This window comes from Anopheles marshallii, chromosome 2 (genome assembly GCF_943734725.1).
Source record: "Anopheles marshallii chromosome 2, idAnoMarsDA_429_01, whole genome shotgun sequence".
Taxonomy (NCBI): domain Eukaryota; kingdom Metazoa; phylum Arthropoda; class Insecta; order Diptera; family Culicidae; genus Anopheles; species Anopheles marshallii.
Window position 1 is genome coordinate 78,661,499 of NC_071326.1, and position 18,388 is coordinate 78,679,886.

At 47.3% G+C, this 18,388-nt stretch overlaps 4 protein-coding genes across 4 annotated transcripts; 2 read left to right on the top strand and 2 right to left on the bottom strand.

Moving 5' to 3' along the window:
• Positions 1–1,165: 1,165 nt before the first annotated feature.
• On the bottom strand, positions 1,166–1,790 carry LOC128719355 (general odorant-binding protein 56d-like). Its single transcript, XM_053812978.1, has 3 exons — positions 1,668–1,790; positions 1,452–1,595; positions 1,166–1,378 (listed from the first exon to the last, which is right to left on the bottom strand). Exons 1-3 carry the CDS (start codon positions 1,743–1,745, stop codon positions 1,166–1,168), a joined length of 435 nt encoding a protein of 144 aa, XP_053668953.1. The 5' UTR covers positions 1,746–1,790.
• Positions 1,791–5,249: 3,459 nt separating this feature from the next.
• LOC128719228 (general odorant-binding protein 56d-like) lies at positions 5,250–5,729 on the bottom strand. The gene is made up of 2 exons (XM_053812851.1): positions 5,679–5,729; positions 5,250–5,594 (listed from the first exon to the last, which is right to left on the bottom strand). The coding sequence occupies exons 1-2, from the start codon at positions 5,727–5,729 to the stop codon at positions 5,250–5,252; spliced, it is 396 nt and encodes a 131-aa protein (XP_053668826.1).
• Positions 5,730–9,566: 3,837 nt separating this feature from the next.
• LOC128719949 (uncharacterized) lies at positions 9,567–10,135 on the top strand. The gene is made up of 3 exons (XM_053813592.1): positions 9,567–9,632; positions 9,716–9,832; positions 9,908–10,135. Exons 1-3 carry the CDS (start codon positions 9,567–9,569, stop codon positions 10,133–10,135), a joined length of 411 nt encoding a protein of 136 aa, XP_053669567.1.
• A 785-nt stretch (positions 10,136–10,920) lies between these two features.
• On the top strand, positions 10,921–11,609 carry LOC128719948 (uncharacterized). Its single transcript, XM_053813591.1, has 4 exons — positions 10,921–10,995; positions 11,070–11,186; positions 11,270–11,377; positions 11,487–11,609. The coding sequence occupies exons 1-4, from the start codon at positions 10,921–10,923 to the stop codon at positions 11,607–11,609; spliced, it is 423 nt and encodes a 140-aa protein (XP_053669566.1).
• The last annotated feature ends 6,779 nt before the right edge of the window (positions 11,610–18,388 follow it).

Consider the following 18,388-nt stretch of genomic DNA (forward strand, 5'->3'; position numbering starts at 1 on the left):
TGTGCTCATAAATTGTTTCTGGTAGGCCGAAAGGTTTTGCCATTGTCTTACGGGATGGTGTTTAAAGTTTATCACCATGTTGCCACGTTGACGTTGGCCAGGCTGCAAACCGGAAGCTTTTGCCCTGTACCGGGATAAAATCATTGACCGAACTTTACGATCGGTAATGGTACGGAACCTAGGCAAACTGGGGGGTACGGCCGTGTTTGTACAGTGACTCGTGCCATTAATCGAAACGTGCTTTGGTTGATGGATTTCGCCACACGCCAGCCGGTGAGGTTAATTGAAAAATTTAACCCTCCCAAAATGGGAAACGAAGTCATTCGGGAAGAAAAGAGCGTTCGAGTTTGTCTAGCTTTATGAGTTGTTAAAGTGTATTTTGTCAATTTTGTATTCTTTGGGAACTTTCGAGAAGTATTCGGAAGCCAGAGTTACTCATTTCATCAGCAAGATTGATACGTTTAATCGAATCAACAAATTTACTGCAGATAGTAAAAAAGGTTGTAGTACAGAGTGCTGGATCAAAAACTGCTTAAAACCTTCATAAAGAAAGGTGTCCCGTTTCCGGGGGATCGCTTTTTTTTACAAAATAACAATAAATATCCCTTTCCGCGATTGTTAGCACGTTCGTCTATAAACACGCAAAGGGGGTTTTACGGTTTTATTGACAGGTTGACTCACTCATTACACACTGCTAATCAACACGCCATTAGCAATTTTCTCATTTGCTTAAACTGTTCGGCAGACAATAATGACTATTTTTCCATGCCAGACAAAACCGAAGCACTTTAATTGTTTGCGTATTCGGGAACCCTTTCTGTGATTGCGAGAAACAAACAAATTGGCTTCATTTCATAACAATCTGAATCATTGATGAGAACTATCCGCACACGCACAAGCACCTTACAATCGCCAGCATTTAATCAAGCTCATTAGCGTTACCATTCTCGTCGGACCAGTCGGATGAGTTGCGGGAAAACCCCGCATAGAATTCATCCCAACACACAGTGTGTGCTAGTGACATTAGCGCACATCACAAAACCCACCTTATCACACGTAACGCACACGTCACTCATTCGCTATGGAATTTATTGAGCTGAAACACATATAACACAACGATGGCGTAGTGCACGCGCACCTCAATCACATGACTGCACGGTTCGCATCAGAACAGACCCGCCTTATTCTGGAAGTAACACTCCGTCACTTTGTAGGCCGTTTCACACGCATCCGGCTCCTGGAAGTTGCAGTTCTTTACGAGCGACTCGATGCGATCACGCGGCATAAACTTGGATAGCTGGTCCGTGATGGTTTTCTCCTGCAGCTGACCCTCTTTGTCCATGAAGCCCGTTTTCTCGTAGAAACATTTCATCATGCACTGGACATGGGGGGGTTGCCATTTTAGTGGTGATGTTTAAATCTTTAAGCTTTACGAGGCTCAAATGTCTTACCTTAATCTTGCCTCCGTTCGCGTCTAGATCGCTGGCGGAGAGTGATGCAAGCGAGTCCAGCTTGAGCCCACTTTCAATTAGACACTCCAGTGCGAATGCTTCCCCGTTGGCTATTTTGCTGACATCTTCCAGATTTGGAGGACCCTTTTTTTTGTGCAAAGAAAACCGTTTAACAACACATGGATTTTGGAGATATCTCCTCCACTAGACGCTTACTGTTGCTGGGTCTGCCGCATGGACGAGCGTATCTAAGCACACCACACTTAACACACTTGCAAACGCTAAGAACTGCATTCTAGCGCATCTGTTGCTGGAGTATCGTCCGGCAATGCATCTCTCGCGCACTTTTATACAACACACACACGCACCCCGCCCTGAACCTGCAAACCTTGGACGAGAGACATTCGATGTTCTTTCTCACCACAATACAATAACAACAATGGAATCGAGAATTTATTCTAGAGCTGCGTTATCTTAACCGCTTGTTCCGTTGCCTAGAGGCAACGCGGTGCAAACCGTGGAGAGTAACCTTCCGATCGCGAGTAGGGGCATTGGGCCATTTGCATTGCAAGTGGCCCGTGAAAGCAGCAAAAGGTGTTTTGCGAGGAGAGAAGGAGAAAAAAGTAAACCGGATCCATCTTCAATAGAGGAGAAATAAATATACTAACCTGCAGCAAAACGGTTTCAACATTGATCATGGTGGCTTTATCATTGCAATTATTAAGCAATGCATTTTAGATTTAGCTGAGATTAAGCACAACTTACAGCTGATAACCTGCGGGATCTGTCTGATTCATTTCTTAATGCAAATACGCACAACCACAGTAGCAAAGTGCACGTGGAAATTAAAGCAAACATGTTGTTTTAAACGAATCTGGTACATTCAATCAAAATCGTATCATGCACACAAACATTCACCATTAGAGACGTCCCGGACGAGAGTTGACTGTTACATCTGGACATCTGCGTTGTACAAAGTCGCATTCCCAACAGCAAACTTTCGCATGCGGTGATATGCAGCGACGAGGTTCTTCGGACCTCGTTACATCGTTGCACAACGATTTACCTTCCAAAGCTCAAAGGCAAAGGTGACGATTAGACCGGCACTCGCCTGTCGTCCATTTCGGAAATTAGCTCTCACTGCACTGTGCCGAAGTGCGTTCACATTCGCCGATCTAATTCTGCAGTTCCGAGCCCGAAGATTGGTGAGTGGTTTCATCTTGGTTGTTAAAATATTTACCCAACTTCCCTCCGGATCTTGGTTGGAAATTGGTGCCGGACAGGCTCTTGGCTGTCATCTGGAATACATCATCCACGTGGGGTAAATTTCTGCCTGTTTGGCATCTTGACATCCGACATCGGTGGCCGGTCTTGGGCGGTAGCGTAAAGTTACCGAGCTGGTTTGAAGACTTTCCATAATCGGCGGAAGGATTTCAAGGAAGACCGAGAGACGACCCAGCGGACAAGTTGCAAGTAGGTAGGTGTTGACTTACCCTTCCCTGGGTTCGGACAGTTCAACGAAAGATCCGAATCCTTCCCGCCGGGATGGAAACTTTGACATGCGATTCCTTGCCAGTTATCAACGTAACTTCCCGTTTGGACGCGTCATGCTGGAAAGGTCCCATCCAAACCGTGACACGGTGTAAGCGTTTTATCTTGATGAAATATATACATATTGCGCCAAGCCGTGGAGCCTCTAATGGAAATCATGCCGATTCCGAGTAGGAAAAGTAAATGGCGGTTGAGGTTTAGTAACATGTTGCTTGCGATTGGCAATGGATCAAAGGGGCGGATCGGCGAGATCGGGGAGCTAAGGCCCGGTTGGTGGGCCATCGGACGAAGGGACAGTAAAATGGGCATAATTAATCAATTCAGGCGAAGGTAAATTAAACGAAACACGACAAGTCTAATTCAATCTGGTCTTTCCGGTTTTCGGACCGGTTCCCAGCTACGGAGGCCCAGGACCCGACCAAGCGACTCATCCAAATGGTTACTTGTATCTTCATCACGATGTTTGCAGGTGAATCGGTTTCTGGTGGGTTGGGCTAACTACCGTAGACAACGGTCGGCCACAGCCGGCACCATGAAGCTGACGGTCGTTTGAGGTTATGTTTGCCTGGTACGCCGATCCGGGTCCGGCACAAAAGGTAGCTCTCCGCCCGTCACGGCAAGCATCAATGGATCATTTTGAGGTTAGCGGCGGTTCCTACCGAGGGGTGGTTGATCGTTTTCCGGTCGACGGTGGCGACATCTGATGACAAATGATGTGCCATTTACAAATTGATTCGAATGGAATTAATTTTGCAATTTTCCAGTAACCTCCACAGGCTGTGTGCGTGTGTGTGTCAGTCGGCCGGTGATCGATTAGAAGGCAGCGGGCAGTTGATGACACACGGAAGACCCAGAACAGGTTAACGGTGGACGGCAGATAATGGAGCAAAACCCCGTGCCCGATAGCCGCCGGGTTCGGTTCGGTTGATTAAGGTTCGGTTTTGTGTATCTTTCCCTTTCCGGAAGTGATGGGTCCGGGATGTAAAGGGGTACGAAATTATTGGCTGTTGCTTTCCCGGAAGCCCCGATTAGGAAGTATCTAGTCGATAAACGGAGTGCAGTTTATTCCCATCCGCATAGTGTATCAAGGTTGGAGAAAAACGGATAAAATGATCTCCATAGATGATGTAAGTCGATGAGATTTTAGTTCGAAATTACTAGTTGTCTAAACAGTTGGTACTAACTGTCAAATTGAATCGTTTTCTGAATTTGACATTTCAGAATTTGACAGTTCGGAAAGCGTAAACATTTTGACACATTCTCCAATAAATCTCCAGATTTCGGCACAAAATCACATTCATGGATAAATATGCAATGGCGGTGACTCCATTGGGTTGGAGAGATATTGCCTGTCGGAGTTCACATTCGAAATGGACATCAGGCTTGTCCGAATATCAGGTAGTAGGCACACTAATTTAAATGCAAAAAAAAAAACACCCTCATCGGTCCCATCTCTCATGGGAGAACAACACTGCGGCATAGCATGTGGCCTTTACCGAACCAACACAACCAGCTCACCCACTCCCGCTTCCGGCAGTTGGTTGATTAGTTTCTTATCGGTGCTGATGCGACACGACAACAATGTTGAAATGTTCTCGTCCTTGATTGATGGGAAGGTTTGTATTGGTTTCGTTCGCTTCGTTTCTTTCCTCGGCTCTCTGCAGAACATCTATCGCTTTTGTGCAGAAATGTGATTTCGGTTTGGCAACTGTATTGCTGTTGATGGTTCCCAGAGAACGCATGCAAAGGGAAAAGGAAAAACGCAAAATCGGAAAAAAAGAAAATTATTCCGAAAAATGTAAAACATGGCACGGGATGCTGCCGGAATGAACCGTTCCGCAGATGAAGGTGACTTCCGGCAAACCGATCCTGAGTGGATACCGTTTTGATTGAAAGGAATTGACAGTTTGCTGTTTTTTGGGGGGAATGCTAATTAAGGCAATTGGGCAATTTGTGGTTGGGAGAGGAGTTTTGGGGTTTTCATCGTATCTGTAACAGCATGAAACATGTGTCACTCAAATGAATGTTGATGTTCTTGGGTATTTGTTGATGAGTAAATTTTCCCTTTGAAATAAAGCACCTTTACGTCATTTTGATGTGGATATGGAAGAATAAAGCGTCCATTTCGAGTTAAGAAAACCATTTTTTTTTAAATTATCACAAACGAGCTTTTAATAAATAATTTATCAACAGAATTTCAACAACCAAAAACGAAATATCTTACGGGACGTGTCGGCACCTGATGACTTAGACGACCGAACCCTTAGCGGCGTAGATGCACTGGTACGCCTTGAAGGCCGTCTCGCACGGGTTGGCCTCCTTGTGGTTGCACTTCTTCACCAGTCCCTCCACCTTCGCCCGATCGTGGTCGACCGACAGCTTCTCGATGATGGTTTTCTCATCAAAATCGCCCTTGTCCGTCATGAAGCCGGCCTTCTCCAGGAAGCACTTGGCGAAGCACTTGGTCTTGTCGTCGGCACCGGCAAAATCACCACCCTTCAGCTTGGCCGCCGTCTCCGGCGGGACACCGGTCGACTTGACGCATTCGGCCGCGTGTCCTTCGGCCTTCTTTTTCTGATCAATCGTCAGGGCCTGTGGGAGTGAACACAGTAAAATGGGGTAATATTGGAAGCGAACTTTGGCTCTTCCCCACCCCCGTGGTATTCTATTACTTACGAAAGTGCCAGCGATGAGGGCAACGACAGCAATAGCGACGAATGTCTTCATGGTGGTTACAGGGAATGGAGTTTGCGATTCCGGAAGCAGGACTCGAAGCTAAAGCTTATCAGACGATTGCTGGTGGATGACTGATGCTGGAACGAAGATTTATCGTCGCTTTATATAGAACCAGGTCGGCGCAAGACGAATGATTTACTGCGCGTGCTGTAAAGATTCTAAACCTGACGTGCTCAAGGAATCCAACCGGCACCGTCAAGGTGGCCCACCCAGTCCCCGGACACTGTCATTCCAACTCGGACTCCCCGAGAAGTCACTCAACCTCGGCTAGCTAAGCTGTCATCGGGCGGGAAGCTGTTGCATTTCCTCCATCACAGTTGCATACTGCACGTCGGTCAAGCGGAAGTGAACTTCCACCGCAAACAACGGGGCAGAAAAATAATAAGTCAACGCGAAACGCTTTGAACCGCTCAGAAGCTACATTGTTTCAAAGGGCCAGCTGATAGCGGTGGAACGAAAAAACTAGATAATTAACTTACCAAAGTACAAAACCATGTACAGACAACCGGCACGGACCTTGAACTTGAACTAGTAAAAACTTGTGCAGCCGTTTGCGTATGGAGTGGGCTGGTCACGCGGGTCGCGTGATTGACGCGGTTAGCCGCGAAATTCACTCATATCGTAGGCTATTGGAAGCAGGCGCCGGTCTGCTAGGTTGCGTTTTTTTTCTCCTTCCATCAATCTCCACCGCAACCACAGATCACCTCGCTGTGAGAGCAATTACCGTTCGGCGCAGCATAAAGGGACTGCAGCGCCCAGACTTGCTCGAGCTAACCTACATCCGGCTGGAAGGCAATGAGTCGTAGATCGGAAATAGATGAGGCGTGAAAAAGATTAACGAGTGCTGACGTCGGAACACCTACAAATGACATGTAGGAGGTGGTTAGGTTTGTTGTTTCTTATACTAAACTAAAAATCTCCTAAAACTAAAGGGTATAATTAAAGAAGGTGTGTAAAATAGAGAACATCGACAAAACAGGGACATATTTTAACGAAATGATACATTACTTAAGATTAAGGATCATTTTACTTGTTGCTCATCCACTCAGTAAGTTATCGTATTAATTTCAATTTGGTTTCGATTTCAATTTCCAAAAACTCAATAACTGCATCCGATTCCGTAAGCCACAAGCGAGTTTAAATTACTGGAAAACCCATGAAAGGAAAACCAATATCCTCGAAACCGATAAACAGTTTGCGACCGCGGAAAACACGATCCGCCCATCGCACTCCATCAGCCTCATCATCGCGTTGGGCGATTGGCGCCAAGGGAAAACCGACCAGTTTTAATTAGGGTAAGCACGGTTGAAAAACGACCCCCGTCCCGAACAACCGATGCTGCTGCATCATCAAACCCCGTTGGCAATGGTTTAGCCAACCCCTGGTCAAATAGACTTGAAAAATGTGCAACCCGCCAAACCACGAACGCGACCAGCGCGAGGGAACATCAATTATTGTCGCGCTGGATAATCACACAAATTATGCACAACAATAAATTGCACCCCGTAGGAAGAGGGGGGGGATGGGGGGGGGGGGGGGGGGGGGGGTGGGACATGAAAGGTGATCCAATGTGGCACGGTATCGGGTAGCAATCGGTTCTAGATTGTGTTTGTGCTAAATAAAACACCCCCGGAGACTGATCGATTGTTCGGGGAAGCGTGAAAATGAACGTTAAATTATTTAAAATCCTGGTCACGGCACCACCCATACTATCATTGGCCAATGCTCACGAAACAAGGCCGAAAATTGGTTGTTAAAACAGAGCAGATGCTTACCTTCCCAAAGACACCGCTAAGGGACACCGCTTGTGAAGTTCATCGGGCGAGCGGTTCCCAAATTCGAAATCGATTCAATGTAGGTCAACGTTAAACGTACCACTGTGCCCGCAGCGCCAGATCCATCCATCACAATAATACCCGGTCTCGTACGTTATGCGGGGAAATGCAAATTTTCCATCAACATCAACATTAGCTTCTGGTGGTGTAACGCACCATACACACATGACCCGGTTGATGGTCATTTTGCAGCCAACGCCACTGCAACCGTTCGCTTTTAGACGATTCCACACAGCTGGAAAGTGCATGACGATTGGAATTATATTTTCATTAGAGTGTTTTCTGTCGGGGGGTTTTTTTTTGTCATGGTTCTCTTTCTCACCGACCCACACACGGGTCAGGTGGGTTATCGCAAAAAAAATGGGTATTTTAATTCTATTTTAATCTTCAACCCAACCCAACTCCCAACCGGAACCGGTTTAGCGGTGGAAGGAACCGCTGTGACAGAGGTTGTGGCGTCAGGCGCGTAATTACAGCGTAGTTGCAGCGTTTATCGGTTGCTAATCGTTCATCAACGATTTGACTCTCGAAGGTGGATCGTACGGTGAAGCGTGCTGCCTACTGGGGAAAATGGGAAAATTCGCTTTCACTAAGCGAAAAACGAAGATGTGTGCGTGTGCGAAAATGGATCGTTTAGCGAACATTTAAGTGGGGGGAGTGCGTACATCCGAAGAACAACTCTTTCTCGATATCCCGCCGGGGCCATTATACTTAATTGCACCTACAATTTAACTGCAGCTCTAAGGATAGCCAAGAAAAAGGGCAATTGGTTTTGGGCAGCGAATCATCAATTGAGAGCGAAATGTCATGATGGCGTACATTTCAAAATGGCAGAAACAAAATGGAGCAAACACACACACACACAATTCGGAGAAAATTCTTAACGACCTTTCCGAGCGTGAGTCCCACGATCATTTGGCTCCTTCCAATATGGAGCCATCGGGTGAAGTTCCATGCACTAAGCACTCTATCACTGTTGCAATTGTAATTACCGACCGACCGTGCTCGATTGCAGTAAATTTTCATTAAACCTTTCTTTCATAACTGCACCGTTCTTCCTGCACGTCGATGAGTTCTTATCAAACTTTTATGGCGGTATAAAAGGGTAGCGACAGGTGATCGCAATACATCATACAGCAGTTTTGCGTCTGAGCGTACTGAAGTCTCAACCCAACCGAAACAATGAAAACGATCGCTTGTCTAGCGTTTGCCAGTGCCATCGTTGCCTGCGCCATGGTAAGTTACCGGTCCCGCAAGCAATGGTTCCCAATTCTACTGATCGGTTGATCGCCATTGCAGGCCGCCATTACCGATGAGCAGCGTGATGCCGCTCGTCAGCTGGCGGGCAAGTGTATGCACGAGACGGGCGCCACGGAAGATGACGTGAACCGGCTACGGTCGGGTGACACGGACAGTGCCGATCGCAACACGCGCTGCTTCGTGCAGTGCTTCTTCCACGGTGCCGGTTTCGTCGATCAGGACGGCAACGTGCAGACGGAGGAGCTGACCCAAAAGCTGGCCAGCGAGTACGGCCAGGAGAAGGCGGATGAGCTGGTCGCACGCTGCCGTGACAATGCCGCACCGGACGCTTGCGAGCGTTCGTTCCGTCTGCTCCAGTGCTACATGGAGAACCGGGCCACACTGATGTTCTAGTAGCGACAGTGGTACCAGCGTACCGCAACACAAAACTGATCACAAATCCCGCCTGTTTGGCCTGCTCCAGTAACTTGTTCTGCCCCCGAAAATAAAAAAAAAACAAAACCCAATAAAACGAAATCTTGCACCTTGAAGCGATGGTGAAAGTTTACTGTGCTGTGCGTGTGTACCGACGGGTCCTCTTTCCCGTGTGACCTAACTTGGGGCGCTTGGTGCTTGGAAGTTGCCCATGAGATCCGGGCAGGTTTTTCGGTTGGTTTTCGTCACTTCCAAAACTTGTGGGTCCCAGCAAAAGTGGGCCCAGCATCAGTTTTAATTTGGCCTTCGAAAGGAGAGTATGGAACGGTTACATCTCGTCCGTCTACTATCGGTGGGCACGATCGTGCTACTGGTGCGAGCCTGCGTGAGTATTTCCGTGCGGGGAGGGGTCCCAACCTGCAAGCCCCGTATTGTTGTGTCTTTCCCAATTTCTCTCCCTGGAAATAGAGTGGCCAAGATATTCTCGGTTCGTACTTCCGGTGTCGCAATGAGTTCGATATCGATTCGAACATCTTCGAGGCGTTGCGTGCCGGAGACTTCTCCGTGCGGAACTCCTTGGTGGAGGTAAGCAATGCTGGCGATGCTGAAGCAAAACGAGTGAAGTAATGCTTAGTGTTGTAACTGATGACTTCCACACAGTGCTTCGGTGAGTGTTTTGTGAAGCGTGCCGGCTTCATGAATGATAACTTCACTTTCAACCGGGACACGATCATGCGCTTCATGAGTCGGTTCGTGTCGAAGGAGATAGCGGCGGGCGTGTACGGAACCTGCACCGACAACGTGACACCGACGTACTGCGTCACCGCGTTCAACGTGTACCAGTGCATCTACGAGAATGTGTCCAAGAAGTGGGACAGCCGAAAATAGGCAGCCAGTGTGATTTACGGTGTGAATATCACGCTACTTGTATGTCTGAAATAAACCTGTTTTTTTTTTTTTTGGTGTGCGCAGGAAGTGTGCAGTGTCGTGTAGCTTACCGTGATTAAGGTGATCTGAAAGAAAAGAAACGAAATGGAGTATCGGAAAGCGTTTGCATCTGGGGGGGTGTGCAGTGGAATTAAGTATTCCAATTTTGAGCTCATCGCCATCCGATCGGTATCGGGAGCATCGGTAGAACCGTTATGTTTCCTACATTTTCGCGCCCCGATCGTACCGCTCAACCTAACACAATCCGATCGCAACGGATGCAAAAAAACAAAACGAACTAGAAGAAATAACGCGAGAAGGCGAGACAGCTAGGCCGAGAGAAAGAAATGAAAACCGGTAGTCAAGAGACGGACCGACAGATCACCCCTCACGCAATGTTGTTGTGTTGTGTGATGGGCGGGCATCACACGCACGCCCATATGATACATTTGTACCGATCACAACCCCCGGGGGCGGGGGTTGAAGGAAATGGGGGTCGAAAGAAAGCAGACCCTCAAAGCGTCATGTGGATGCCGATGCGTTTGGTGAAGAAGATTTCCGGGTTCAGGTCGGCCAGTCTGCTGTGGACCACCGAACGCTGGACATCAAACGTGCTGGACTGTGGGGCTCTCGCTGCGCGAACGGCCACAGCAACAAGGTTAGCGGGTCAAGGTGTCGTACAACGAGCGTTGGACGAATTGCGCAGAAGACGTGCTGTATTTGCTCGGTGGAGAAAGTGCTAAGTGATGGGTGTTTTCGAGAGCTGGTGCTTGCTGATGGTTGGGTTCGGTGTGGTACTGCTGCTGGCGGGACGAGGTTCTGTAAGTGTGATTCGACGTAACGAGTTCGGAACAGTTCTTGAAGATGTTCTGACAGAGGCGTTTTTGATTTACAGCAAGCACAAGACTTTAAAGGCGCGATAGACCACTGCACGAAAGACTTCGAGATGGACATGGACATTGTGGTGTCACTGAAGTACGGCGATTTTACGGAGCGTGATCCGCTTATTGAGGTAGGGGCAGCTAGCTGGCTCTCGGGTCTCAGAATATCTTCGAATTCTTTCTCTCTTCTAACTGCCCGTTCTCGCAATTCCAGTGCTTTACCGAATGTTTGATGAAGAAGTCAGGCTTCATGTACGACGACTATACCTACAACAAAACGCTGATCATCGGTTTCGCCGGTCGGTATCTGGAACCGGAGGGGGTACGTCACTACCAAAAAAAGAAGACATGCTTCTGTCCATGTCCATCAAGCTCATCTTGTGTGTGTGTTTTTTTTTCTGTTTCCTTTTCGGCCACACACACACACACAGGCACAAGCAGTGTACGATAACTGCATCGACCGCTTCGGGCAGACGGTGTGCGTTACGGGGTTCGAGATGTACCAGTGCATCCATGAAACGGCCGTGTCGGAGTGGGTCTCCAGCAACTTCTAGCAGCCGCCACGACTCGTAAGCGACCGGAAGATCATGGCCATGGTCAACCTTCCGCTCGCCCCGTCATGCCGTGAGCGTTCTTGCTCGGGGCTGTTGCATCGTGCTCGCACGCATCTGATTACCGGTGTACAGTTGAATATTTTTTTTGTCTAGTGCATATTTGATTATAAGATGAATCGTTCATTCCCCCATCCCGTAAACCCCACTCGCTATGTTAGCTTTAAGTGCAACGTGAAACCAAAAAAGAATGACTTTTGACTATTTCAACGTTAAATAAAGCCGGACCGCTGGAGACGTCCGCCAATGTAATTGACGGCTATTGGACATGGGTGTTATTGGGCCGGCAGGCGGGGTGGGTTTCAAAGTTCTGATGAGAAGTAGCAAGACACGCTCGCCAACAGAACGGACCTACCTGCGTCACGTTGAGCCCGGGAAGGGGAGGGCAAGCGTAGCTAAACACCTAAATAGCAACAACGAACCGCGACGATCATCGCATGCAAACCGAAATGTAGTTGAAGGTCGTTCTGGTGGTCTGGTCGATCCGATGCGCAGATAGTAATTATTTGCCCATCATTCGATGCGTATGATTGTTGCTTTACGCTGCGAGAACGAAGCGCTGCATTAGTTTTAGTGTGTGCTGGGCAGCGGCCTATAAAAGGGGTCTTGAGATGGTTTGGAAGGCATTCGTTTGGTGTTGGACACTTGGTAAAGATGAAGCTGCTGTTGGTTCCCCTTCTGCTCACCGTTTGTGTTGGAGCTCAGGTATGTTGGATGTGTGTTCCGGTGCCGAATTGGCAGCAGTTGCCTAAATCTTCCATCCATCCGCAACCAGCCTCTAACCGACGATCAGATGAAGAAGGCGGAAGGGTTCGCGCTCGGTTGCTTGGCCCAGCATAAGGGACTGAGCCAGGAACATCTGGTGCTGCTCCGGGACGGTGACTTCTCGAAGGTGGATGGCGAAACGAAGTGCTTCCTGCGCTGTTTCCTGCAGCAGGCCAACTTCATGGATGCGTCCGGCAAGCTGCAGAACGACTACGCCGTCGAGCGGCTATCGCTGAGCCGCGAAAAGGCGAAGGTGGAAGCGCTGGTCAAGAAGTGTAGCACCGGCGTCGAGGTGGAGGACAGCTGCGAGACGGCATTCCGGGCGGTGGAATGCTACCATCGGGAGAAGGCATCGCTGCTGTGATATCGATGGCGCAAGAACGATCGCCAGCTAACGATGGATGGGCCGTGGTAGGCGAATCGGCCAAGCCTGTCCCAATCTGTTCCGACAACTGTGTGTACATGTGATTAAATGTGATTTTTCAACAAAATGTCGTTGTTATTTCTGTGGAGAATGTTCTCGCTTGCCGGAAGGATGTACAGAATGGCTTCCCTGGATGAAGGAGAAATGTCTCATTACGTCACAAGCATGTCCTGCCTTTGAACGTCCGGACGAAGGGGGAGAGTTGGAGTTCCCTTTTCACAGTGTAAACTATTTCCGTTGGACAATTCCAGCTGTACGCCCGCGGGCAAAAGCTCCAGGAAAATGCCCTTCCCCGGGCCAGGAGCTGGGGCTGGTTGTTATGTCGGTCAAGATGGGTTTTCCTGTGGCTTTGGATTCTGATATCCGGTCCAAGTGCGTCCACAAGAAGCAATCACCACAAACGCCATTGCTCGAAAAGTCCATGCTACATCCGTGGGCATGGTTCCAACATCAAAGAGGCATTCCTGAGCGCATTAAAGGTTACGCAGCGGAAAATGATGAACCGTCCGGTGTGGGCTTTGACTGCACAGGCACAGGAAAGCAAACAGTGATGCACGAAGCAGCAGCAAAAAATGACAAGAATGACAAACTTAAGTAAGTTATCAATTACCGTGGAAAGATTTCCTGTTTTTGCCGCAATTCCCATTCCCATTCGCCCGATTCATTCCACTACCCATAGGGACGCAGAGAGGGATTTCCTTTTGCTGGTGCACAATTTGCGTGCTTTTTCTTTGCTGCAAGGTCCCTCCGAGCGTACAAAGAAACCACTTCAGTGCGAAATATGGTTGTCATTTTTCTTCCGCCTTCTGTCACAGTTTGCCAGCACCAGGTTTGGGGCAAGATAATCTAACGATGCGGAATACCCGGAGTATGGAAGGCAATGCCGAGATCTTCCACTGCTTGCGGGGGATGAACTGCGTGAACAATGGACATTCAATTATTCGCTCACAGTGGACGTCAAGTGTTAATGTTTTTTTTTTGTTGTTGTGTATTTTATTGTTGTCCAGGATGCGATTCTGAGGTTTCTGGTGTATGTTTGTGTGTTATGGATTGTAAATAATGCCGCCATTACTGAATGTCCTGCGGTGTGGTTCCAGACTGATGACGATAATGATGATGATGTGTTTCTTTCGAGCGATCTTTTCCTGCTCCAATTGGTTAATGGTTTAGGGAAAAGCCTAGCAGGAAAAAGAAAAGCACCGGAGGAAATGTACAATGACGTTTTATTCTGCCTTTTGTCCGTACCAACTTTTCATTCGTCTAACCGGCAGCGGACGGCTATTCTCAAAAGAAAAACAAAACGCAATAAATCAGCCACGAAACGAACCGTTTCGCAGGCAATGAGAGAAAATATTCGCATGGCTGACAAGCGTTAGCATAGTAATTGGATAGTTTCGACCGAGTTTCCCGTTGCCACGGCTGTTTTGCAAAAGATAAACACCGAAAAATAATCCCCAGAAACAAATTAAAACCCTTCGGAAGTCAGTGTGCGAGTGTATCCTTCGCGCGCTGACCCCAACACTAATGGGCAGTCGAGATCGTTGCAGGTTGCATCAAAGTGTTTTTCTGTCGGCGTGTTTTGCCCGTGCTACCGTGAGTTGAACGTTGAAGAAGCCGCCTAATGTCGGTCCGTCTTGAGGGAGTTGTCATCGGGAGAAAGTAATTTCACGGTCAGCAATTTTCTAATCTATTTACTTCGCCACGTTGTTGGGGAACCGAGAGAATGGAGGTGCGAAAGTGGTTGCTTTTTTCTTGAAGGTCTCATTCGATCCTAATGGACATCAAGCGACACGTACATGTTGTTGCCATTCATCACGAATGAAGTGTAGGGGTGGTGTCTTTTTTTGTTTAACAACATTTAAGAAACAATAGCTTTAACAAGGTTTGACGTTTAATAAGATTCGAACACAATGCAGTGGGAGATATTCAGTATTTATCGGATTTCCTGCAGCGACACTAAAGTAACGAAGATAATACTGATTGGCTTAAGCTGATGAAGAATTGCACGAATAATCAAGCACATCGGGGGGTTTTACTCGTGCAGCTTAACCTTGAATCAGCTGTTGAAATCAGTCCATCCCGAGAGCGAAAGGACATCATATCGTTATGCACGTCTTGCTTGCTGTGCAAATGCACTTAAGCTTTTCTTGGTGCCCACCACTCCCAGGACGGTTAGAATCGTCCGCGCTCGAGAGTGTCCCTGGTCGGTAGTCAATGGCTTGCGAGAACGAACAACGTGCAATTCCCATTCTGCAGCAAGATCCAGCCGGATTATGAAAGTGAACCGTGGGTGAGTACCGTACGACGTTCGGTCTCGACATGTCATCAGGACCAATTCGGAGTCATCTCGTTCACAATTTCTTGCAGATGCATCGTCAGTGCAAATAAATCACAATCGCTCTCCCGCTCCCCCACACACGCCTCGCTTCTTGAGCCGGACTTGAAAAGACGCTGGATCGATGCGGAAGAAACGAACCGGATCAGCCCAAGATGCGGACTTTCCAGGATCTTCAGCTCAGTACTTTATTAAATTTTGATAAATCGATTGTGGAACAGCAGCATTTGGGTGCTGCGGTGCAGCCGGTACCCGGTATCGGTGTTGTAAATCTGATTTACAAGAGCGCTTGCAGTAACCGGGGAATGCCGCAATCAAGGCAACATTTGAGCATTACAGCTCAATTCGGTGTTGCACGAGCCGAGAACTTTGCCGGTAGGATGGCGGAGCGTGCGGGCTTAGAACGTTAACCGATATGTTTCCGTCCGAAGGGTGGGAAAGCGTTTTTCTGTTGCATAGTAACATCGTGCTCGAGGTTGGATTGAAATTGCAGAAATTGTTGGGATGTGTGTGTGTGTGATGGTGGGTTTGAAATTGGAACAAATCACCAATATCGACAGCTGATGCGGTTGGACCGTGGGAAAGCCGGGAACGGCGGAGGGGTTTGTCGATATTGCAGGTATCAGGTTATTAGGGTGAAAGTCAACTGGCGTTGGACTAGTTTTATTGGGCTATCGAATGTTTCGCCTCCACAAATCTGATACCGATTGCAGGGTTATGTGAGAGAACCGGTACGCTTTCGTGCTGAGCAATTTGAAAGCGATTTTGATTGGGTTGGCTGAACCGATGATAATCTTGTTGCATATATTGATCGAATTGTTTTTTTTTCGGACAAATGGAACATGTTGTGAAAATACTTTGGAATTTTACAAAACTATTCACCCCAGCTCGTTTAATTTAATTGGTTTGGATTTTTCGACATTAAACAAAATCGATGCATTTTATTTTAAATGTTTTATTGCCTTTGAGCTAAAGTTCTATAACTATAAAAAAAGCATTTTGCATTTTAGGCGATTTCCTATTTCGATCTGATTTTGAAATACTCTTCCACATTACAAAAAATGTGAAGCTAGGGTAGTTAAATAAATAACCAATTTTTTCCGAACTTATTTGTATTATTTTGAACGAATTAGCTGGAATCTGACAGAAAAATACGAGTTTGTGAAAACAAGTGCATACTTTTAGGCGTTTTTTCATTGTTTTTCGGTGCGGAGTAAGAAGAGAGGTAATAATTAATATCCTAAATGTATGCAAAGCGCATGTCAAATTATTTTTTTTCCTGTATAAAACGTAATTATAAACAATATTTACAAAATATGAAGCATATTTGTATTTTTCACATTTAAAATAAGATTGATTGCTGTCTTCTTATACATGCAATGCATCATGCATTGTTTAGTGTTAATCAAAACTTGAAATTACACACCAAACGACCGGGATACCAGGGTGTTTTATTTCCAAAGTTTAACCTTCGCACCTGGCACAGCGGCAAACTGTCGTTTCCAAAAGCTTCAAAAAATTCATTGCAGCACCAGGAATTGGCCGCATACAGCAGAAAGCTGACCAGAGAAGTTTTTAATTGATTTCCTGTTTTTTCTTGCATCGTCCCCTGATGCGTTGCAGGCGATTTATTTATGTTGTTTTTTGCCTTGCATCGTCGAAAGTTGTTTCGGATCTCGGGGCAAGTGTATCTCTTGGATGGATGAAAATTGAGCCCCACTTTTGCGGATCCAACGCAATGCGGAGAAGGTTTTCATGCAGCACCCGTTCTGTCGGTACTTTGGCGAAAAACTTTTCCTAAGCTTATGTGTTAGGTTGTGTACCGGTGCTCGGACCGGTGACGTCGAGTTTAGTTTCATTTCATTATTAAGGACAGCGGTGTTTCTACCCTGTTGTGGATAGTTTTCACCATACGAAGCTGGCCGTAGATGGCCGTAATATCTTTCGCAAGAGCAAGTAAAACAAAGGGCGAGCTGCATTTTTGAGGGTTGTCTAGATCTAACTCTGGCTGAGAGTGAAATGTTTCACTAATTTCTGCAACACAATCCCACCAAAAAGGGGGGTGCGGGAAGGGGAGTATCTGATAGCAACTACTGTTACTTGTTGTTTTAAGGCCCCTGGAACGGGTGGTCGGAGATATAAATGTAAAATTGGCCAAAATTCCTACCATTCTCGGTGGTTGCATTCTGGAGGCTTCCCAATTGGTGGGTTTTTAACTGGTGGCCCAACTTTGGCCCCGGATACGTGTGGATATCGTGTTGTGTTTGGGTGTCCGGAACATATCTCCCGATGCGGCGTAGCAATGAGACCGGATAGCGGTTCGACTTTGATAAGGTTTTTTTTGTAGCATTTGTGTGGCAAATAAGTTATGGAGCCGGGCTTTTATTTGGGGAGTTTTGTGTCTGGAAAGTTGTGCTCGGATTCGTACAGCTTCTTGCTACGATTGTGGGTTGCGCGTGAGTGAGGGGATGTAAGTTGGTAACCTTTTCATTTTGGAAACGGTACACAGCAAGAGTCTTTAAAATAAGTCACTTTAATGCAACGGATAATGCACGCTTCACGACTCTTATTTAATTTTCACTCCGTGTGATATGAAGCTCCATATGGCTCACATTAATAATTGTTGCGTTTTGATGGTAAGCCTGAGCCTTCTGTTCGTCTCGGGTGGCCTTACGCTCCGCCATCTTGCACTACCGAGCGTTCGTTTCTCTGTGGACATTTACGCACTTTCCTCACGCCACGGGATGATCATAAATCATTCGAACGTGAGGAATAGCAGCAGGACGGATCTACGATTCTTTTCATACCAGATCCCGGTAAATCGGGCCGAGCGCCGGCAAGGATAGGGAGGTATGAAATTGAATCCATTGTCTGACGTGTCCAGGTCTGTGCCAGTGTTCCGGTGGAAGAAATCAGAAATAATCGTACCACAATCGAGACACCACCTCCACCAGGTTCGTTAGGCTATGGCCCGGAACCGGTGGCATTAGGTTTGGTGGTAGCTTGCGAAGAGGAAAAACAAACGCCACGCACGGCCACGGCACGTTTGGGGACGATTTTTCTCTCCCTTTTTTTGTACGGTTGCGGAAGTGTTTCTTCCATTAGCGACAAAGCAGAGCCCGGTCGCGCCACAACCGGCAACCAATGAACAGGCGTGGTTAGTGGTAGTGACAGTCACATGTGACGCGCTCAGTTCAC

Bases quoted from the DNA above. Each gene is read 5' to 3' on its own strand.
- LOC128719355 (XM_053812978.1), bottom strand. From the start codon at position 1,745: ATGCAGTTCTTAGCGTTTGCAAGTGTGTTAAGTGTGGTGTGCTTAGAT. The intron at 1,596-1,667 runs GTAAGCGTCTAG...CACAAAAAAAAG, and splicing joins ATGCGGCAGACCCAGCAACA to GGTCCTCCAAATCTGGAAGA. The intron at 1,379-1,451 runs GTAAGACATTTG...CCCCATGTCCAG, and splicing joins CGAACGGAGGCAAGATTAAG to TGCATGATGAAATGTTTCTA.
- LOC128719228 (XM_053812851.1), bottom strand. From the start codon at position 5,729: ATGAAGACATTCGTCGCTATTGCTGTCGTTGCCCTCATCGCTGGCACT. The intron at 5,595-5,678 runs GTAAGTAATAGA...TCACTCCCACAG, and splicing joins CCCTCATCGCTGGCACTTTC to GCCCTGACGATTGATCAGAA.
- LOC128719949 (XM_053813592.1), top strand. From the start codon at position 9,567: ATGGAACGGTTACATCTCGTCCGTCTACTATCGGTGGGCACGATCGTG. The intron at 9,633-9,715 runs GTGAGTATTTCC...CCCTGGAAATAG, and splicing joins TGCTACTGGTGCGAGCCTGC to AGTGGCCAAGATATTCTCGG. The intron at 9,833-9,907 runs GTAAGCAATGCT...ACTTCCACACAG, and splicing joins TGCGGAACTCCTTGGTGGAG to TGCTTCGGTGAGTGTTTTGT.
- LOC128719948 (XM_053813591.1), top strand. From the start codon at position 10,921: ATGGGTGTTTTCGAGAGCTGGTGCTTGCTGATGGTTGGGTTCGGTGTG. The intron at 11,187-11,269 runs GTAGGGGCAGCT...TCGCAATTCCAG, and splicing joins AGCGTGATCCGCTTATTGAG to TGCTTTACCGAATGTTTGAT. The intron at 11,378-11,486 runs GTACGTCACTAC...ACACACACACAG, and splicing joins GGTATCTGGAACCGGAGGGG to GCACAAGCAGTGTACGATAA.